Genomic DNA, 23,666 nt, shown 5'->3' with positions numbered 1-23,666 from the left:
ATTTTAGCAGTACCCTACTGATTTGGGTAGGATCCAAACTTTCATCTTCAGAAACAATGCTACAACAAATAACCTTGTACTTACAACTGCAGACCCCTTAGTATATTTCAATAGGTTACATATCTAGAAGTTGAATTTCTGGGTCAAAAATTATAAACATTTAACATTTTAATAGCTATTGCTATTAAGTTAAAACTGTATTATAAAAAGAAGTTGTAAACAAACAAACAGAAACCAGACTCACAGACATAAAGAACAGACTTGTGGTTGCCAAGGGGAATGGGGGGTGGGGGAGGGATGGATTGGGAGGTTGGGGTTAGTAGATGCAAACTATTTCATATAGAATGGATGGACAAAAAGGTCCTACTGTATAGCACAGAGAACTATATTCAATGTCCCGGGATGAACCAAAATGGAAAAGAATATAAAAAAGAACGTATATACATGTATAACTGAGTCACTTTGCTGTACAGCAGAAATTAACACTATATTGTAAATCAACTATACTTCAATTTAAAAAGAAATTGTGCCCATTTACTCTTCAACATTCTATGAGTGTTTATTTCATCTTACCCCCATATATATATATATATATATATATATATATATATATATATATATATATATATATATATATATATATATATATATATACCGCCCACCTGTATACTATGAATCATTATAATCCTTGTAAATCTAATAGGCAAAAATGATTTCCCAATGTTGTTCTAATTTACATTTCTGTAATTTTCAGTGAAGGTGAACCATTTATACTGGGTTGATCTTCCATGTATGCTGCAAATAATTTCCTAGTATTACAAATAAATTTCCTAGTATTCTTAGCCACTATGAAAAGTTAAAAGTTCATAACAATGATTTAACCCCAACAGTATCTAAACTGCAGCATCTAAGCATAACGCATTCATGAGTGAATTCACTGAGCGCTTGCTATGCTCCAGGTACTATGCCAGGTTCTGGAACAATCATAAAGAAACGACCCTGGGACAGACAAGTTGACAAGTATTTTCAATACAGTATGATATGTGCTATAAGAAGGTGCAGGGTGCTATAGAAATACCTAAGAGGGGAACCTAACTCACTCTAGTTTGAAGGGAAGGCAGCACTGAAGCTCAGACCTGACAGATAACAAGGAACTAGTAGTCAGGTTAAAAACAAAAAAAAAAGGAGGAGGTTAGGGAGTTCCAGGAAGAAGAAATATCACATATAATTAATGTTTCTGGGGAACTACAAATATTTGAGTATTGCTGAAGCACAGAGTTAAAAGGAGAAGTGGTGAGAGATGAGACTGAAAAGGAATATGAATTTTATCCTGAGGACAATATGGAACAATTAAATGATTGTAAGCAGAAAATTTTCATGAACATACTTGTATTCTAGAAGGAATATTCTGGCTACAATGTATAGAATATATTAGACAAGGGCAAGGCAAAAGCTAGGGAGACTCAGATAGCAGACTGTTGTAGAAATTCAGGAGAGATATCAGTGGCCTCATTGAGGCAGTGGCAACGACCATTTATTCATTTAACAAATATGTGGTAATCTACACATCAGGTACTAGGGATAAAATGGCAAACAAAAATTAAAACTTTCTCTATCCTCATCGTCTTGATACTCCGGTCAAGGAAATGGGCATTAACCAAGTAATTAGGCACACAAATAAATTTAGCCAACAAGTGTAACTCAAGATGCATGGGTCTAAGAGGCAAAGGGCGTTTAGAAGAGGACAACCTGACCTAGTTTGGGCCAAGGAAGAATTTAAAGAAAAGTACTCTGGACTGATATCTGAAGGATGGGAGCTGCTAGGCAAGACAGACTACAAGTACAAGAGCCCTGTGGTGACAGGAAACATAGCAGGTATGGTGAGAGTGCAAAAATAAGGGAAAAGTGTGGTAAGATGAGGCTGGAAAGGTAAGTGGGGGCTAGGCAGTAAATGAATTCAAGAACTATTAGCAGGGACTTCCCTGGTGGCACAGTGGTTAAGAATCCACCTGCCAATGCAGGGGATACAGGTTCGATCCCTGGTCCAGGAAGATCCCACATGCTGCAGAGCAACTAAGCCCGTGCACCACAACTACTGAAGCCCACGTGCCCTAGAGCCCATGTGCCACAACTACTGAGCCCACGTGCCGCAACTACTGAAGCCTGCATGCCTAGAACCCATGCTCCACAACAATAGAAGCTACCGCAATGAGAAGCCCGCACATCACCACAAAGAGTAGCCCCTGCTCGCTGCAACTAGAGAAAGCCTGTGCACAGCAACAAAGACCCAACACAGCCAAAAAAAAGAAAAAAGAAAAAAATAAATATTAGTATATGAAATTGGGAGGACTTGGTGAAGGGAGTGGAAATGAGGTATAAGGGAAAGAACCATATATATGACTCCCAGATTTTGAGCTCCTGCAACAGAAGTAGGGAAGAAATGGACCATTTTTAACCATAGGAAATAGAATCTAAAATACTTTGTAGTTACCTGGATGGCAAAAGGAAGGAAAAGAAGTCAAGGGTGATATGTAGATTTCTGGCTCGAACTATGGGTATCATTCAACAACAGGGAATGCTGGAGACAGAGTGGGTATAAGTGTATAAAAGAGAATGAACTCAATTTTAGGTACACAGTGGGTTGGGGTGTCTGTGGCCAGTATGATAAACACAAGTCTAGATTTTGGAGACAGAGCTAACGTGGAAAAAGATTTGGACATCATCAGCATATACACAATGACTGGAACCACAGGAGTGATTAGATATATTTATCTATACACATCTCTATACTTCTATATTTCTACACTTATTGACTGCTTATCATAAAGGCACTATACTAAATACTTTAAATGATTTTATTTAAGTCTTAAAAGTATAAAAAAAATTTTAATACCACTTTTTTTTTAAGATTTATTATTTATTCATTTATTTATTTATTTATTTATGGCTGCGTCGGGTCTTAGTTACAGCAGGCAGGATCTCCGTTGAAGCATGCGGGATCTTTCGTTGCGGCACACGGGCCTCTCTCTAGTTGTGGCATGCAGGTTTTTCTCTTCTCTAGTTGTGGCACGTGAGTTCCAGGGCACGTGGGTTCCAGAGCGCATGGGCTCTGTAGTTTGCGGTGTGCAGGCTCTCTAGTTGAGGCATGCGAGCTCAGTAATTGAGGCGCGTGGGCTTAGCTGCCCCTGTAGCATGTGTTATCTTAGTTCCCTGACCAGGGATGGAACCTGTGTCCCCTGCACTGGAAGGCGAATTCTTTACCACTGGACCACCAGGGAAGTCCCTAATACCACTTTTTAAAGAGGAAACATGGGCACTGAAATAGGAAGTTATTTGCCCAAGGTTATACAGCTAGTAAGTAACACAACTGGGATTTAAATCCAGATCTGGGAACTTCCCCAGTGGTCCAGCAGCTAAGACTCCGCGCTCCCAATGCAGGGGGCTCGGGTTCGATCCCTGGTCGGGGAACTAGATCCCGCACGCCGCAACTAAGAGTTCACGTGCTACAACTAAAAAAGATCCTGCGTGCCACAAGTAAGACCCAGTGCAGCCAAATAAATAGATAAATATTTAAAAAAAAAGAGTTAAAAGAAAAAAAAATCTTGATCTGTCAGACTCCAAAGTGCAACTAATCACTATGCTCAGAAAAAATATGTTAAGTGAGAAGAAACAATTACAGAGGTTAGAACTCTGAGGAACGCCAATATTTAAAGTACAAGTAAGGGACTTCCCCGGTGGTGCAGTGGTTAAGAATCCACCTGCCAATGCAAGGGACAGAGGTTCGAGCCCTGGTCCAGGAAGATCCCACATGCTGTGGAGCAACTAAGCCCTTGCGCCACAACTACTCAGCCTGTGCTCTAAAGCCCACGAGCCACAACTACTGAAGCCTGTGTGCCACAACTACTGAAGCCCACGTGCCTAGAGCCCGTGCTCCACAACAAGATAAGCCACCGCAATTACAAGCCCGTGCACCGAAACAAAGAGTAGCTCCCGCTCTCAGCAACTAGAGAAAACCCGCGTGCAGCAGCGAAGACCCAATGTAGCCAAAAATTAAATAAATAAATAAATAAATTTATAAAAACAAACAAACAAAAGAAAAAAACAATAGCTCTGCAAGACAGCTGCTGCTGAGTGTTCTAAAGCAAAGAAAGGAAAGGTAAATTAACTACTCTTCAACATTCTTTCACTATTTAGAGTCTCTGTTTTTACTGGATACAAAGCTAAAGTTACACAATTAATTAAAATGACACTGGAGAAGATGGTGGCTGCATTGTCTTTGAATCTCCAGTTCTCACATAAAAACAAACAGGGCGGGACTTCCCTGGTGGCACAATTGTTAAGAATCCGCCTGCCAAGGCAGGGGACACGGTTGGAGCCCTGGTCCGGGAAAATCCCACATGCCGCGGAGCAACTAAGCCCGTGAGCCACGACTACTGAGCCTGCGCTCTAGAGCCCACAAGCCACAACTACTGAGCCCACATGCCACAACTACAGAAGCCCGTGCGCCTAGAGCCTGCGGTCTGCAACAAGAGAAGCCACTGCAATGAGAAGCCTGCGCACCACAGTGAAGAGTAGCCCCCGCTCACTGCAACTAGAGAAAGCCCGCGTGCAGCAGCAACAAAGACCCAACCCAACCAAAAATAAATAAATAAATTTATTTAAAAAAAAAAAGAAGTAGAAACAAAGGACAAAGACTTTTCATAAATGAAGACTCTATTGGAAGAAATACAAGACTGATTAAACACAACAGATGATGCTTTAATTTTGAAATTTTGAAAATTTTGAAAATTGAAATAAAGAAAAAGATAAAAAAGATCTGAGATAAAGAGACAAAGGATAGAGGAAAAATGAGCCAACATACATATAACAAGAGTCCCTAAAGAAAAAAACCAAAGCAATCAGACAAACCAAATACCAATAAATTAGGATTCAAGAAAATTTTGCTGAAATTAAAAAATACATATATTTGAAACTACAAATTGTGTACACTGTGTACTCAGAAGAACACCACCAAAATATATTCTAGTAAAACTACTGATTTTTAAAGAAAAGGGAAAAAAGCTTTTGTATTCAGGCAAAAAACCGAATCACTTATAAGGGGGAAAAAAAAATCAGACTGGCATCAGACTTTTTACTATAGTATGCTTTATTCCAATGGAAAAACATATTTAAGATACTGAAGGAAAGAAAATATGAACCAAGAATGGTATACCTATCCAAAATGATTTTTAAGGTATAAAGTTACAAACAAGCTATTATCAATAGTGAATATTGTTTCCATGAGCCCTTCCTTGGGAATCTTCTAGATAACAAGTGACAGACAACAAAAAAAACTGGAGAGACACTGACACAAGGACCAATGGTGTTATTATCAATGAATGTTAACATCACAAAAAGAGAAAGAACTACACATTATATACCTCCTGATGGAAGTGCACCACTGCCTAGGAAATAATTTTGCCACAAACAAACAAACAAACCTGAATTTATAGAAAATACAGAAAACAGAAGAGCATGTTAAATTATATCACAGGGAAGCAATACTCTAGATTATGAAAACTTGGTTTCTTAAACAATAATAAAAAGAACTACAAGAAAAAAACAGATGGAAGAATCCATATATTGAAGAGACTTAATGAAATCACACAACATAAGACTCTTATTTGGATCCAGGTTCCAAAAAACAAACTACAGAAGAGAAAACAGAGCATGTATGAGGCAATTGAGAATCTGAAGACTAATTTATATCTGAAGATATTAATTACTATTAATTTTTTAGATGTCATAACAGTACTGTGAGTGTTTTTTTGTTTGTTTTTTTATTTATTTATTATTCACTTTTGGTTGCATTGGGTCTTTGTTGCTGTGCGTGGGCTTTCTCTAGTTACGGCGAGCGGGGCTACTCTTTGCTGTGGTGCGCGGGCCTCTCACTGCAGTGGCCTCTCCCGTTGTGGAGCATTGGTTCTAGATGCATGGGCCTCAGTAGCTGTGGCATGCGGGCCCAGCAGCTGTGGCTCACAGACTCTAGAGCGCAGGCTCAGCAGCTGTGGCGCATGGGCTTAGTTGCTCCGCGGCATGTAGGATCTTCCCGGACCAGGGCTTGAACCCTTGTACCCTGCACTGGCAGGCAGGTTTTCAACCATTGCGCCACCAGGGAAGCCCATATTGTAAGCTTTTTAAAAAATAACCCTTTCCTGGCCTTCCCTGGCAGTCCAGTGGTTAAGACCCCACGCTTCCACTACAGGGGGCACGGGTTCGAACCCTGGTTGGGGAACCAAGATCCCACATGCCACGTGGCGCAGCCAAAAACATAAATTAAGAAAAACAATAATAGGGCTTCCCTGGGGGTGCAGTGGTTAAGAATCCGCCAGCCAGTGCAGGGGACACGGGTTCGAGCCCTGGTCCAGGAAGATCCCACATGCTGCGGAGCAACGAAGCCTGTGCGCCACAACTACTGAGCCTGTGCTCTAGAGCCTGTGAGCCACAACTACTGAGCCTGCGTGCTGCAACTACTGAAACCTGCGTGCCTAGAGCTGGTGCTCCACAACAACAGAAGCCACCGCAATGAGAAGCCTGTCCACCACAACGAACAGTAGCCCCCACTTGACGCAACTAGAGAAAGCCTGTGCGCAGCAACGAAGATCCAGTGCAGCTAAAAATAAAAATAAATAAATTTATTAAAAAAAAAAAAATAATAATAATCCTTTTCCTTTAGAGATACGTACCCAAGTATTTATGGGCATAATAACATGTTATCTAGGGTTTGCATCAGGATAATTCAGGAGCAAGAAGTGAGTGGGCATTTGGATGAAATAAAATAATTGTTGCAGCTGGAAAATGAACACATCGTTACACTGTCAACTTCTGTGTATGTCTTGTATAAGTTTGAAATTTTCTACTATAAAAAGTTAACAGAAAAAAAACACATGGATTTAGTGTTCTGATCCATTCATTCAATAAATATTTGCGATTCTTCTTATACACAACTCTAAAATATGACCCACTCTTACCCACAGAAACTCATTTTGTTTCACTCTTTGTATTTTCAAGATCACATCTGCAAAGTTTTAAGAAAACTTCTGATGAAAACGGATAGAATTCTATCCTGACTTAACAGATCATGAGAGGCTGGCTATAAATTCTTTCTGAATGAGACTCAATTCCAAGAATGACTATCAAACCTAGTCCACAAAGGACATGATTTTTTTTTGCTCAGTGATTCATACCTATAATCTCAATTAGAGAAAGCATGAAAAAAGACGTACCTGTTTTATGTGTGGATTCATGGCCATTTCAGTTACATTCTTTTTTGTCTCACAGAAGATAATAGCCCTCCCTTCAGACCCACTGTAGACTTGAAGGACATCTCCAATAACTGCTGGCCTCTGAGACCAATGGCACTGGATGGCCAGATGCTTTGAAGAAAGAAAATATCAAATATCTGCTTCATTAAAATTATTGAAAAAGATTTCTCTTGGACATTTTTTTTTCTATTTGTTCAAGAATTGGCCTTCCTGGAAGACAATAAGACAACGATTCTCCCCAACCCCATTTGAAAACAGCCATCAGTAGGTGAAAGGATAAGCAAATTGTAGTATACTTATACAGTGGAATACTGTTCAGTGATTAAAAGGAACCAACTACTGATCTATGCAACAATATGGATGAATCTCAAAACATATGCTAGGTGAATGAAGCCTTACAGAAAAAGAGTATACACAATATGATTCCATTTGTCTGAAGCTCTAAAACAGGCAAAACTAATCTATAATCTATGATGGAAAAAAAGCAGAACAGTAGTTGCCTCTGAACGGGGACTGGGCAGGGGCACGGGTGAACTTTCTGTGATCATGGTAATATTCTTTGTTTTGATAGGGGTTTGGGTTACACACATGTATGAATTTGTCAAAATGAAGCAAATGCACACTTAAAATTTTCCATTCTGTTGTATGTAAATCTTATCTCAAAAATTGTAAATATTAGGTGGATGAACCTTGCAAACATTATGCTACATGAAAGAAGCCCGACACAAAAAAAGCCACATGTTGTAATGATTACATTTATACGAAATAACCAGAAGAGGTAAATCCATCGAGACAGAAAGCAGACTGATGGTTGCCAGGGGCTAGGAGAAGGGGGGAATAGGGAGTAAATGCTTAATAATTACAAGATTTCCTTTTCGGGTAATGAAGCGTTTTGGAAGTAGATAGACGCAATGGTTGTATAACACTGTGAATGAACTAAATGACACTGAATTGTACACTTCAAAGTGGTTAATTTTAGTTATGTGAACTTTACTTCAATAAAAAAATTGTAAATATTGAACTCTAGCTAAAGATATGCACACTAAAATACTTATGGGGAATTATACTGATTTCTGCAATTTGAAATAAATAAAAAAATAAGATGGATATAGGGATGAGTAGATATGCAATAAAGCAAATATAGCAAAATATTAATGGCAGAATCTAGCTGGTGGGTATATGCGTGTTCACTGTAAAATTCTCTCAACTTTTCAGCGTGTTTGAAATCTTCATGATAAAATGTTGGGGAAAAAGTATACTGTAACATTTTAAATCTGTGCATTTTAACATATTATATCTCAATAACATTGTTTAAAACAATTAATTACATAACACATGGAAAACAGAGATAAGCACAAAGAAGAAAACTAAGAATCATTTGTACCAGGTATGTCAAAGTCTTGCTTCTTCCTCCCCACCTCTCAAAAATAAAAATAAAAAAGATCCTGAATCTGATCGAGCCTCACAATCTACCATCAACTCACAGGAAAATGAAAACAGAGGAACATGTTAACTAACACCACAGCATTGCAAATCAGCAAAATTGAGACTATGGGAAACTTGTAAGACAAATGATCAGTTCTTTTCAATAAAAAATTGCAAAGAAAAAAAGGGACAGAGGAACCTGTATTTTAAAGGATTTAACAGATGAATGGATAAAGAAGATGTGGGGTATACATACAATGGAATATTACTCAGCCATCAATAAGAAAATGAAAACTTGCCATTTTTGACTACATGGATGAATCTAGAAAGTAAGCCAGACAGAGAAAGACAAATACTGTATGATCTCACTTATATGTGGAATCCTAAAAAACAAAACAAAACAAAATGAAAACAGACACACAGATACAGAGTACAAAATGGTGGTTGCCAAAGTGCAGGCGGGGGAGGCGGGGACCTGAAACAGGTAAAGGAGATTGACAGGTACAAACTTCTAGTTATAAAATACGCCACGGGGATGCAATATACAGCATAAGGAATATGGTCAAAAATATTGCAACAACTTTGTATGGGAACAGATGGTTATTAGACTTATTGTGGTGATCATTTCACAATATATGCAAATATCAAATCACTATGCAGTACACCTGAAACTAACAAAATAGTGTACGTCAACTATATTTCAATTAAAAAAAAAGATGGTGAATAAACGTTCAACACATGGATAAAAAAAGACTTAAGACATATAAATTAGTAGCAATATAAAGATCTTATTTGAATCCATATTCAAACAACCTATTTACAAAAAAAAGACAACTAGCGTAATGTGGACACTAGATATTTAAAGATATTAAAAAATTGGTTTTTTTTACTATGATGGTAACTTTGTGGTTTTTTGTTTGTTTTTAAAGAGTGCTTGTTCTTTTAAAAATATATATAATTATACGAAAATGAAATGATGACTGGACTGCTTCAAATGTAGGGATTAAAGAATGTATGGGGGTATAGAAAAGATCAGTGTTAAAGCCTGGTGATGGGCACATCAGATCCTTTGTACTATTCAACTTTTGTACATGTTTGAAAGTGTCCTTAATAAACTTTTCTCTTTCTTTCCTTTTCTTTTTTTAAGTTATTTTGGCTGCACTAGGTCTTAGTTGCGGCATGCGGGATCTTCGTTGCAACATGCGGGCTCTTAGTTGCTGCATGCATGCGGGATCTAGTTCCCCGACCAGGGATCGAACCCAAGCCCCCTGCATTGGGAGTGCACAATCTTACCCACCCGACTACCAGTGAAGTCCCATTAATAAACTTTTCTTCACTGAGACATTTTATGTTCGTAATGTAAAACTTGCAGCCATTATAAAATACACAAAGCTTCCTTTGACCATCCATACTATAAAAGTCCTCTTTCCCAGAAGTAATCATTATTATCAGTTTGATGTTTATCCTTCCCACCTATCTTTGTACATAAATACCTAAAGAATCCATTTAGGATTATTTGTGTATTTTTTAAAATAGTACGATTCGGTACTTATCATTTTATAATCTGGTTTTTATCAGTCAAATACATTCTTTTTAACCATTACATTGTATTTATAGATTATACTCTTGTTCATCTGGACTATTTTTATTTACGTACACATATATGTACATCTGTCAAATGTAAAAGTGACATATATGGTACATACCTGTCAAAATAATGCAAATACTACCTTTCTTTTTTTTAAAAAAATACTATATGTTTAAATTTTCATGGAGTCAAAATTATAAACCTTTTCCTTTATGGTGCCTTCTTCTGTCTTTATGTTTAGAAAAGCCTTCCCTTTCCTCAAATCAAATAACTGTTGACCTACAATCTGCTGTAAATTATTTTATGGCTTAATTTTTTTAAATCTTTGGGAGTATTTTTGGTATACGGTATGAAATGAGGATCTTTTTTCCACCTAAGCTTTAACAAATTATCCCAACACCAGCAAATTGAGATGAATTACTTCGTTTTTTACATTCTACATACTTTAAGTCTGTCTCTATGGATGCCTGTGTATCTCCTGTTAGGACTTGCTTGTTCACAAACTTTCTTCCCCCTATTTATTTTATTCTGCTCCTGAGTCTCAGACTATAGAAATACATAGGTATCTCATTGACTAAGGGCAAAAAAGAGATATTTGGTCTGAACTGGTACCCAAAACATAAGTTTAGCTTCAACAAATTTCAAAATATCAACTAAAAGCTAAAATCTATCACACTGGAAAGCTACTTACTTCCACAGTAGTTGCAGCCTTTTGAGTCATTTTCCCAACAAGGTCAACCTGTTCATATCTGGATTTCATGTATTTTTTTGCAACTTTGTATACCCACTGTGGGCAAGTTGCAGAAAAAAGTAAAGTCTGAGGATTGTCTTCAGAATCTTAAATAAACAAAAAGAATTCAAATGCTTTCTTAATTTCTTAATATCCCACAATGTAGTCAGCTCTTAAAAATCCCCCCAAACTTCAAAGAAATAATGAAAAATTCAAAACTTGGGGTGAATTTTGAACATATAAACTTTACTGCAATTATCAAAACTTTCAACTTTCAAAACTGAGGGAAAGTATCAATATGAAGAAAACTGAACCTAGAAGGAAGATGAGAATTTAAGAAGTAACAATGAGCAAAGAAATGAGTAAAATGAGTTAGTAAAACTACTTACTATAAAATAATACATGAAAGAAAGCACAGAAAGCTAAGAAAATGGTTAAAGTATGCTATTGTACTTTCTTGTTCAGGAAGAAAACAGATACCAAATACCTTTAGTTTTGTTAGAACACTGGGGACAATGTATTAAAAATCATAAAATAAAAAATTCATAAGCTTTTAGATAAGAAAACAATTGCTAATGTGCTTATTCTGAATTAGGATATACCAGTTTTGTAGGATTCGTGGATAATATCTTCAACTTGTTCAGCAAAACCTAAATCTAACATTTGATCCACTTCATCCAGCACAACGTGGCGCAGTTTAGAAAGATCTAATCGGCCGCTCTGCAGATGATCTTTGATACGGCCAGGGGTCCCAACCAAGATGTCAATACCATTTCGAATATGATTAACTGTGAGAGGAGAGAAATATCAATAATACGTAAAAATTCAAACGTAGATTTTAGATTTGAGTAGCAAATAGATCTTTGTGCTGCCATCATACATATTTACTCACTTTGGCTTTGATATGATGTTCCACCATAAAAACACGCCACACTGAGCTTCCTAGTTATATCTTTGAAGTCTTTGGCTACTTGGTTTGCCAGTTCCCTTGTAGGAGCCAAAACAAGTACCTGAGCAAAAGTTTTCAAAAACAAAAAGATAAGTTTCTGTAGATCTCTAAGTTCAAACTGAGAAGACTATTTTTTAAGGTGCATTTAAAACTAGGAATCTCATCATTAATGTCATAGTATTTAAAGACAGAGCACAAATAACAACAACAAGAACAGCTTATGTTTATTATATCCTCCCTTACTTCCTTAAGGTCTCTTTTCAAAAGTCACTTTCTCAATGAAGTTCCTAACCCTCTTTTCATATCCTCCCAACCGTGCTTAACTGTTTCTCCTTAGCACTTATACCATATAAAATATTTATATTCTACTGATTTGCTCATTGTCTGCCTCACCCACTAAAATGTAAGCTCCATGAAGACAGGGATTTATGCCTGTTTGAGTTACTATTCAATATATTCCCTGAACTTCAAACAGTGCCTGGCACAGAATAGACACTCAAAAAATATTTGTTGAATAAGTGAATGAATGAATGAATGCCCAATATGTGCCATTCTTTAAAAAGAAATAGTTCAATTTATTTGTTAAGTAGAATATGAAACCGAATTTGTAGCTAGTATCAGAGAATGGACTTGACTGTTTGGTGTTTAATGAGAGCAGCTTCTTCTACACAGGATCCCAAGAGACTTACCAAAAAGGGGCAAAGCCCCTTATTAAGCAAATAAAACTCATGTTTCAAACAGGTTATACAAAAATTGATTTACCTCTATTTCTCTTTTTTTGATATTTAGAAAGTGCAGATTTAACAAAAGGTAGCCATAAACTTTCTATGTACAATGCCGATTATAACTCTGCAAACAACAATAGTGCTTTACACGAATTATTTAATTTGATCCTCACAAAAACCCAATGAGGTGGCATTATTTTCCCAATTTTACAAATGAGGAACATGAGTCTTAGAGAAGTTGAGTCTTGCCCAAGATCAAGTAGCTAGAAGTGGTGGAGCTGGAATCTCCAGTAATGTCCTTCTAGCATAAAAGCTTTTTAAAGGCAGTGTTGGGACTGTGTCCTATTTCTATTACTTTCAGAATTCCTAATTTCACCTAAGAAACAGAACTCTCTAAAAAAGATCTGTCCTATTCCAAGACCACTATCATTTAATTACATTCATACAGGTGAATTTACTTTCACACTGTAATAATATTTAGGAGTCTCAAAGAACAAATTACTTTTAGCCACATATCTGTTCAAATTTTGATACTGATTCTTTCTTGTTTTTGGCCGCACTGCACAGCATGCGGGATCTTAGTTCCACAACCAGGGATGGAACCCGTGCCCCCTTCAGTGGAAGTGTGGAGTCTTAACCACTGGACCACCAGGGAAGTCCCAATACTGATTTTTTTCTTCTTCACGTTTATGAACCTGAAAGTGAACATAGGTTCTAAAAGGGTCAAATTTTAGGCTAAAATTTCACTAGGTCCTCTCTGTTCTTTACTATTGATAAATTAAGACAGATCTCCAGTACTCCAACAACACAGGGAGTAGCAGTATCATTTCTATAATACTCTTAAAGTCAATCAGTAAAATAAATATTATTTACTGAATGACCAAATAAATAAATACCTCTTCAGCAAAATCACTGTTTAAAAGCAAAGGTCAGAACTGAAAAAAGAGAAGAAAAAGGTCACTAAATATACTAACCGTAAATACTCCTAAAATTAGATATGCTGGCTTCATAATATACAGTTATCAAAGACATCTATGGATCCATACACATTACATTCATATGCAATAACTCACTTTAGCTTTACTTGAGATTTATCTTAAAAATCAAATTTTTGCTTTAGGACCCAAATTTTTACTTTATGCCCCAGGACTGACTAACTTTTCTATCTTTGGGGTACTTGAACTTAAGACCAGTATATTGTGGTTTGTTTTTTTATTTTTTTGGTCACACTGTGCAGCTTGCAGGATCTTAGTTCCCAGATTCAATCCCTGCTTGGAGACTGAACCCGGGCCACGGCAGTGAAAGCGCCGAGTCCTAACCACTGGACCACCAGGGCATTCCCAAGACCAGTATACTCTTCCTTTCTCTTTCCATTAGAGTAATGTTTAAACCTTTTACTCCCTATAATGGTTACCTTTGGTGAGCGGCTTTTTTTAATTGTCTCTTGATTTCTTTGGAGTCTTTCAATCAAGGGGATGGCAAAAGAGAATGTCTTTCCTGTTCCTGTCCGTGCTTGAGCAATTAAATCTTTTCCTTCATATACAGGACCAAAAGTCTTAACTTGAATAGGAAAGAGATATGTTACCCCTCGACCTGTAAAATGAGATTTCATTGAAATATTTACCTAAGATCAGCATTAGGAAAAAATACATTTATTTGAAAATAACATTCCTGATTCATCAACGTGTGCCTAAAGATACATCACCTAACAACATTTATAGTTATTCCTACCCCAAAGAGGAATTATTTAAAAATTGGTCTGAGGGACTTCCCTGGTGGCGCAGTGGTTAAGAATCCGCCTGCCAATGCAGGGGACACGGATTCGAGCCCTGGTCCGGGAAGATCCCACATGCCGCGGAGCAACTAAGCCTGTGCGCCACAACTACTGAGCCTGCGGTCTAGGGCCCACGAGCCACAACCACTGAAGCCCACGCGCCTAGAGCCCCTGCTCTGCAACAAGAGAAGCCACCACAATGAGAAGCCGGCACACCCGCATGCATCAACAAAGACCCAACACAGCCAAAAATAAATAAATTTATTAAAAAAAAAAAATTGGCCTGAACTTTTGAAAAATACATATAATTCTTTAAAGTTAAAAACCAAACCGAATACCAAAAAAATGATGTAGAAATAACTGCAATTATAAAAGCTATTTCCCTATGCTTTGTATATTCTCCTTGTGGTCAGAAAAGGCACAAGAGTTTTCTAAAATCTAGTTTTAGATTTTCAATTGCATATCCATTAAAATTCATTGTACCTTTCAGAAGCTTTATAGTCTCTTCAGAAATAGGGAAATTGGAGAAGGCTCCTTCTTTCTGTTCACGTGTTAGGGTCTGTCAAAATGAAGTCAAAGATCTAACTGATATAGTTCATATCCGACCAGGTATTTAGAATCTTTCACTCATTTACTGCTTTTAGTTCTACTAAATGAGCTAACAAATCAACTTTAGTTAGTATTTGCAAAAACTGTATAGATTAACTTACAAGATAAATTAATTAGTGGGAAATTCTTTTAATTTCAAAAGTACCTCTTTAAATAACAGGCTTACTTAATACACTTTCCCATAATACATTTAAAAATGATTAATTCACACATAAAACTCTTTAGAAATACATTTACTACATAGATCAAAATATAATTCCACTTGACTGAAGGTATTACAAAAGAGGTATTCAAAAATCTAAATCATATTCACAGATATAGATAATATTAATTACGAAGATTAACACAAGCCTATAAACCTGCCCCAAAAGAAGCTAAGCAATGAGGAAAGTAAATTGTTTCTAAAACTAAAAGTTAAATAAGTTGTTCTATGAATCTAAAAAGCATTTTTTAGGTCACTAATACAAGGAAAAGTTCCTGTAAGCTTGAAAATTTCTCAAACATATATAGAGGTTAGCATGACATTGTCATTTAACATCTATCGAAAACTTTGTGTACTCGTCAATGCATATATAGAACAAAGACAATATATCTACTTAAAAACTTTATTATTGGTTGTTTAAAGAAGGTAGTTCCAAAACCACACACCATAACAAGTTTCAAACTAAGAACCAGATAAAAGACATAACATCAAATTCAAATTTAATCCATTTAAGCAAACCTCAATGTTATCTTTTTAAGATTAAAAGAAAAAAATTTTATTAGAAAAGTACACATTTTCATTGCAGAAATTTTAGAAACCACATATTAAAAGAAAGAAATTGTAAAATTATCTACAATCCAATCAGCTAAAGACACATTTGAAACACACACTGATCTAGGCACATATACATTTTTAAATGAAATAAAATCATATGTATATACTATTTTGTAATTTTTTTTTTCATTTAATAAGATAGACTGAATACCTTTCTAACATATCTATGTCCTTTAAGATCAATGCATTCTATTACACAGGTATAGCATATTTTATCAAACCAATTGCCTACTATCAGACATTTAGGATGTTTAAATTTTTCGCTATTACCAACATCACTGTGATAAGATACTGATTCATACACCTCTGCACACCTCGTGATAATCTCCTTAGGAGGATAAATTCCTAGAAGTAGAACTCCTGAACCCTAACGTAATCTAAACAAAATAATAAACAGTTAAGCTTATTACAATACAGAGCACTATAGCAGGCAAAATCCCAACAGAGCAAGTACACTCTGCTGCTGAGCAATACAGATTTGCAGGGCCTTATTTAGAACAACTCTCTAACATATGTGCTTCCTGACAAATAGCAAACTCACAAATAAAAAAACACCATATTGTAAAGCAAGGATTCAACATTTTTTCTCAAAGTTCCCCAAAGATTACACATTAAATTAAGCTCAAATGTATTTAACAGCAACTATCAGATTTTTTAAATGTAAAGAATTATTAAATACCAAGAGTTATTAAGAATATCAAAGTTGTTTTTTGCTTAAGAGCTGAGTAATTTAATGACAATTTGTAATGCCCAGATAAACCTATGAACTCTGCTAGAGGAAAAGTGCAAGAACAAATTGAGTAAATTCTGTGCAAAAATATACCTACTCTAACAGATACTGGCAAAAGTAATGAGTCCAGGAATGAAGATTCTATACTAAGCATGTTTTCTATACCTCCCAAAAAATTAATACCCAGGAGAACAAATTTCTTCAGATCATTTTTATATGTTTCATTTCTGTTTTAATAAAGCAAACAGCTTTAAGATTGAGTTACAGTAAGACCTAAAAATCATTGAAAGTTGCTATTGTTACAGAAGTACAAGAAACAGAAGGCAAAATATACAAAATCAAGAGGCCTTTATGTACCCTGTTTCAGAAAGTCAGAATTTAATTCATGAGTAATGATGAGGACTGAAATAACCATAAGAAAGGCAAGTAGGTGACCATCAATAAGCAATATGGAAAATCTATTTAGGAACCCAAATGTACACGAAAGGTTTAAACTTGACCAAGTCCCCCCCCCCGCCCCGCACCAACCTCTGCACCAAGAAAAAGGCAATATAATGAAAGAAACAAAAGACAAAGGGGAAAAGGCTCAGGTTTCAGCTGTATAGACTCCCCAGCCCAACTGAGAGTATTGGACACTAAGCAGGAAATATTATAGAATCAATTCTAATTAGTCTAAAATATCAAATTATCCTGTATTTCAAGGATAATGTCAAATGCAAAACAAAAAGTATCCATACCTCTTCTAGTTTATTATCACTTGATTTATGAGTAGAACTATCTAAGGATGACACTCGCTTTGATTTTTTTTCATATTCATCAATATCTCCATTTGACAGATCTTTTCTTCTTGACTTACGAGATTTAGAAAATTCATCTGGAAGTCTATTACATCCTTCCTCAGTGTCACCATTTAGTTTCTCTTTCATTTTAGCTTTTTTGGGTTTGGGAGCATCCAGGTCATCTGCAACACCATTTTCTCTTGTTTCTGATTTCTCATCTGAGTCATAATGGTGCCTTGACTTCCTTCTATCACTCTGTGGAAAAACAAAGAAGCAGTGACAAGAGAGTGACAAGAGGGTCACAAGGTTTGCTTTGCTTTTAAGACTCTAGAGAAGTTAGAGTATGACTCCCTCAACCAGCAAAGCTCAATCTACCGTAATCTTGAAAAGGTACCTGGTAGAAATCCAGACTGGTTGCTAATGCCAAGCCTAAGCTTTACCTATTGCTTTCTTTCTCAACCCAAATCTTGCACTCTTAAGACCTGGCCTCTAGTCCCTCTCTAATCCCATTATAACATTTAAGGGAAACTGAAATAGCTTCTTTTCAGTAAAAGAATGAGAACTCAAGATTTATAAATTAAAAAACAAGCAAAAACTTCTAATATCTCCAAGAAAAAAATTAATATTTTATTGAGTACCTACCCAGCATTGTGTAATATGTTTTCGGCTTATCTTGTTTAAATCTTCATAACAACCCTATAAGGGAAGTACAGGTCCATAATCCCTTATCCAAAATTCCAATATCCATAAAGCTCTGAAAACCGAAAGTTTTTTGTAACTTATTTGGAGACAAAACCTTACCTGACCTGAACTCATTTCGTGGCCAAAATTTGACTTCAACTAATGTGAGACTACTGTAATCTTTATTTATTCCACTTAGTATGAATATTCACATTTAACGTTAAGGTGTTTGATTATAGGTTCGGGGCCCCAAACCCTACAAGGGTGTTACCCTTTTAAAAATCCCCAGAATTTTGAATTCGACAACATATCTAGCCCCAAGGATTTTGGATAAGGGATAGCGAACCTGTATCACCTTTGCCATTTTACAGACGAGGAAACAAGTTCTTAGAGATAAGTAACTTGCCAAAGACCCACATATGGGATTTCTTGCAAGTGAAAGTGCTAGAAATCAAGCCCTGTTTGACTTGAAAACCCATGCTCTTTTCACATCATGCTTCCTCCCTGAACTTTGATAAACAGGTTAAAGAAAAGCCCAATTGTTATACTCCTATAGAAGGACAACTATATTAGTAATCCCAGAAAATTCTTTAAAGTTTTAAAAATTTAGTTAATAGAACTTAAAAAAGGGGGGAGGGGGTGGCTTTCTGCAACTTTAGTTTTGAAATGCCAACTTTTGTTTTAATATTTGCAGACAGCAAGAAATGATTTGGAAATTTAGCACTTCAAAATTACTTGGTCAAATGTTCAAAATAAGTTAGATGGAAGTGTTCAAAATAAATTAGATGGTAGTGACTAGTCTTGGTAAGAACTACCAGCACCAAAATTTTCACCATGATTTACACAGTTTCTACAGAATACTTTCACATACAATTTTCTCATCCATGAAATAAGAGTTGCTATGAAAACTGAATAACATATTTGAAAATGCTTTGTAAACATTAGAATTTTACATTAATATAAGTTATAGTTATATGTTACACCATTTGATCTTTAGTTAACTGAACTATCCCACATCTCCCCAAACCAACAGATTCTTCTATAGAAAAACAAGATTATTTATACAGCAAGCCTCAGGGTTTGAATTGCTCCTGGGCCCTGCACTTCAGGGAGATGAAGCAAGGTAAAATGAGACCTCTAGGTTCAAGCCCAGCAATAACCCAAGGTGATGAAATACATCGTTGCATATCAGATCCACAGTGCTGGACACTCTCTACCTTCTTGGCTTCCAGAGCACACTATATTCCCTCCTTACCCTCTTACCTCTGTCTTCTTCGATGTCTCCTCTCCCTTCTCCTTCTGTGGATGCTCCTTAAGTCTCTGTTCTCTGTGTACACTTTCATACCATTTTCATGGCTTCAACATACACTTCCAGGCTTCCTTCCTAACCTGCACTCCAGTTCTGAGAACCTAAGGCCCAGCTTCATATCTTAACACATCCAAAACCAGTTACCTTCATCTGGATGCCAGACCACTATTTGAATGCTCTATTTCTATTAGTTGGTACTCCAATCTGTTTCCAAATCTTTAGTTATCTTTCATAATGAAAGGAAAATCAACAAGTACCTCTGGAGAAACTAACGTGAAAGCCACTAATTCACAAGGATATAGTGAAATGCAAGCATGGACAAAGATATGGTCATTTCCCTCAAGGATCTTTGGGAAATACTTGGGAAAGATACACTCAGGAAGAATGAGCTAACTTTACAAGGAAGGGCATAATAAATGCCAATCAAATGATAAAGATAGCACTCGAACAAGACTTCAAGGGGGAATGAGATTACTGTATGTGTACACTGGAGTGGTTATAAAAGGCATAAACTAAACCTTGACAGATGTATAGGATATGGATGCAGAAGGAGGAACAAGTATTTTAGAAGGAGCAAAAATTAACATAACTGCTTGGTGATTCCACTTACATGAGTTATCTACAGCAGTCAAATTCATAGAGACAGAAAGGAGAATGGTAGTTGCCAGGGGCTGGGGAGAGAGGGCAACCGAGGAGTTGGTGTTTAATGGGCACAGAGCTTCAGTCTGGGAGAATGAAAAGTTCTGGAGATGAATGAATATGATGTCTGCAGACCAATGTGAGTGTACTTAATGCTACAAAAATGTATACTTTAAAATGGTTAAAATGGTAAATTTTATGGTATGTGTATTTTACCACAATAAAAAATAATAACTGCTTGGCTAAAATGGCAAGTTTACCTTGGTGATAAGGTCAGAAGGGTAGGTTCTGCTCTCTGGGACTACAGAGAATATTTTCATTCTTTTGTCAAATGTCAGCCTTCAAACACTGCTTCCTTACTCTCCAAGCTCTGTTTTCTTTTCTCTAAGTCTCCTTCTTCTTTTGAGGGATGGGGCAGGAAGTCTCTACAACTCTTCTAACAGGCTCCTTGAGGGCAAGGACCTTCTTGGTGCCCAGCAAAGAGTCTGGCATAAATTAGGCTCCACAAACATTTGTGAATTGAATGAAAACACTAACAGAAAAGGCTATTACTAATACAACCCACGCGATCTCCATCACAGCCAAATCCTGGCAATTTTGGCTGTGACACTTTTCCTCAATCCTCTACTGACCCGTTATCGAGGTTTGTAAATCTAAGATCGCTTTCCCCAAGATTCTCGCATACAGGACAGAATGACGGAGAAGTTACACATATTCAAGGCAGTCTTTTTTCTTAATCATCTTCTAAGACGGCCAACGAGAACCAAATGACAGGCCTCGCTGCTTAAGAAGAGGACAGAAAGAACAGATTCCGCGATGAGAACTTGAGTCTGCCCATCTCGTAGGCGCCGACGGGAAGGACGGGGACCACGGGAGGCCGGGCCCAAGCCCAGTGCTGCCCTTCTCCAGGTTAGGGGTGTGGAGGTAGTAATGGTCCCGGAGCGACCTCCCGGGGACGAGGGTGGCGCGAGGAGAAGCCCTCGGATGCTCCGGCCGGGTTGTAACAGGCCATCAGGTAGACAAGACTCCCCTCCCCGCCCAAGCCGGCGCAGCCCAAAAGGAGGCGCGGCCCATCCTCAGCGCACCTTTTGCCTCTCCTTCCTCTGGCTCTCGGTCTCCTCCAAAGGTGCCTCCAGCTCCATAATGTCCCCCCAGAGGAGTTTCCCAGGCATCATTCGCCGCCACCGCTGCCGCCGTCTCCCTCTGGGAACGGCGGCCACAACCACCTATGGGTAGCGACAGGATGAAAGGAAGCGGGGGCAGGGCGGCCTCCCGGCCAAGGCCGTGCGTCACTTCCGGGACACGCACCGCACGGCGGGGGAAAATAATCCCGGATACTCTCCGTTTAAACTCTTTCCTTGCGACTCAGTCTCCCAGCCAATGAATGCGAGGAGTCTCGATTGGCTCACCCTTCTTCTGAAATGATTGGCTTCTAGAGTAAAACCCTGACCAATCTCCATAAAGGAGGCGCGAACTGATTAGCATAAAATGTTCGGATTTTTTTTCTCCCTCTCCCTCTCCCCCTCCCCCACTCCGAACATCTCTCTTTGCCACAGCGGAGATGTTTCGGGGCTTCCCAGCATTCACTGCTGGGGCTAGGAAGCCTCTCAACAGCGGCGGACAGCGGCCGCGCCCGCGCGGCGGACTGGCAGGGGAACCTGCCCGTTGGCGGGGGGCGGGGGTCGATGGGAGCGTCACGCGCCGCGTCGCCTTTCGACGCCGGAAGCTGCGGGCCTCGACCCCGCCCGTTGCGGGGTGAGGCGTTAACGTCTAACAGCTTCGCCCGAGGCCAGCGGCCCTGAGTTGGTGGGAAGGGGCGTCTTGGGGTCTGGAGTGGGCTAGATGGGCTTGAGGTGAAGACTAGGGCCGGACAGTCTTCCCTCAAGTCTTAGGTTTTAGTCATGAAGTTGGTCCTTAGTTTAGTTTAGGTCCTTCCCACCCTCCCCATTTGACATTAGAGGAAACTAACCCCCTAAAAGAGGGATTTACTTGTCTGAAGTCACACAGTTCGTGGCACACAGTCAGGACTAGAAAACTCAACTCCTGAATCCGAGATCGATGCTTTCTCTGCCACACCAACCTTAAAGCTTTGAGCTTACCAAAGCGTTTGGGGGGAAGATGCTCCTATGAAACATAGAATGAATAATGTTAGGAAAATCTGGAGAAACCTAGAGAAAAAACAAGCCTAAATGTCTTTGACAGATTATGTATTTGCAGTGGATAAAAGGATATTAGTTATGGGGATTAACTGGCCCTGAATTACAGCCTTGAACAAAACTGGAAACCTTTTGATAATACAGAGGACTAACTCCTGAGCATGTACCTTTCTTTTCTTACATCACTGGTGCTAGCTGATTGGCTTTCTTTTCAGAGCCATTTCCTTCTAACTCTTCATGATCTCTTCAACCTACTCTTGAGAACAAGAAACCAAACTGCTATGTAGAAGCAGGGGCACTTCACAAACCACTTGACAATGTCTAGCACACCAGCCTTGTAACCTGAGCATCAAACTTATGTCTTACCAAAATTTCAGATTGCTACAAGTCCTGGAGTTTGGGGATTGGTCCTGAATAGCTGAAACCACAAATGATAAATCTGTGATTGCTACAGGCCTCCTGCATAAGTGTGGATTGGCCCAAAGTCAGGGGCTATATGTTTATCTAAATGTTACCTTATGGATTCAATACTGTGAACAAATGGAGTGTTCAGGTGTTGATGGTGAAAAAATGCATCTCTCTCCCTAGATTATGGGACTAGCTATGCATCGCTAGATTGGTCTTTTCTAAAACCTTTTTGTCCCACTCTCTCACACCCACTCCCAATTCTACCACTGTGAAGTCTTTGTAGCCCTACAACAGGGTATGATGTGCATGGAAGCAGGAGTGGGTGTGGCTAAGAATGTCACAGGTATAAAATTGGGATAATAGGAATAGATGTATGTTGTGGTTGAAAATCAAACACAGATGAAGTTTTAGCTCCTCAAGACTATTTTTGGCATTCATTTTTATGTCGGAGGTCATACAGCAGGTCTGAAAAAGGAAAGGACTAGACTGTTGGAGACGGAAGAGACTAATAAGTATATTAGTGTTTTTTAAATGACCTTCTGTGATTTGGGACACTCTATAAACCCTACTTTTCTGAGCACCAAACTCATGTAATCAAAACTCTGGCTGCTGTCTATGTCAGGTGGAAAGGGCAACTGTGTGTAAATTAAACCAAGTCATAAGTAACTTGACCAAACTGTGGCTTAGCTGAAAAAATTGGGGTACCACTACAAATGTGTTCTCAGTGGGCATCAACTAGAAAACTTGGGAATGGGGATGAGGGAATAATTCTTTTTTTCATATTTGGTCCCTATAAGTCTCAAGAGATTTATACTGATGATGAAATTTATTGGGGGGGGGGGCCTTCCCTGGTGGCGCAGTGGTTAAGAATCCACCTGCCAATGCAGGGGACATGGGTTTGAGCCCTGGTCCGGGAAGATCCCACATGCCTCGGAGCAACTAAGCCCGTGCGCCACAACTACTAAGCCTGCACTCTAGAGCCTGCGAGCCACAACTACTGAAGCCCGTGTGCCTAAAGGCCGTGCTCCGCAATGAGAAGCCCG

The 23,666-nt window shown here is 38.2% G+C and overlaps 1 protein-coding gene across 1 annotated transcript in view; it reads right to left on the bottom strand.

Annotated features, from left to right (window-relative positions):
* Positions 1–21,351, bottom strand: part of DDX50 (DExD-box helicase 50) — a 30,922-nt gene extending 9,571 nt beyond the window's left edge. The window contains exons 1-8 of the mRNA XM_068547708.1: positions 21,145–21,351; positions 17,389–17,685; positions 14,979–15,054; positions 14,136–14,314; positions 11,940–12,057; positions 11,650–11,835; positions 11,009–11,154; positions 7,266–7,415 (exon numbers count right to left, since the gene is read on the bottom strand). Of these exons, the coding sequence (XP_068403809.1) occupies positions 7,266–7,415; positions 11,009–11,154; positions 11,650–11,835; positions 11,940–12,057; positions 14,136–14,314; positions 14,979–15,054; positions 17,389–17,685; positions 21,145–21,234 (1,242 nt within the window). The 5' untranslated portion in view covers positions 21,235–21,351. The remainder of the gene's footprint in view (positions 1–7,265; positions 7,416–11,008; positions 11,155–11,649; positions 11,836–11,939; positions 12,058–14,135; positions 14,315–14,978; positions 15,055–17,388; positions 17,686–21,144) is intronic.
* Positions 21,352–23,666: the final 2,315 nt, after the last annotated feature.

Source organism: Eschrichtius robustus, chromosome 7 (assembly GCF_028021215.1).
Source record: "Eschrichtius robustus isolate mEscRob2 chromosome 7, mEscRob2.pri, whole genome shotgun sequence".
Lineage (NCBI taxonomy): Eukaryota > Metazoa > Chordata > Mammalia > Artiodactyla > Eschrichtiidae > Eschrichtius > Eschrichtius robustus.
Note: the sequence above shows the minus strand (reverse complement) of the source record. Positions and strands in the feature narration are given on the sequence as shown.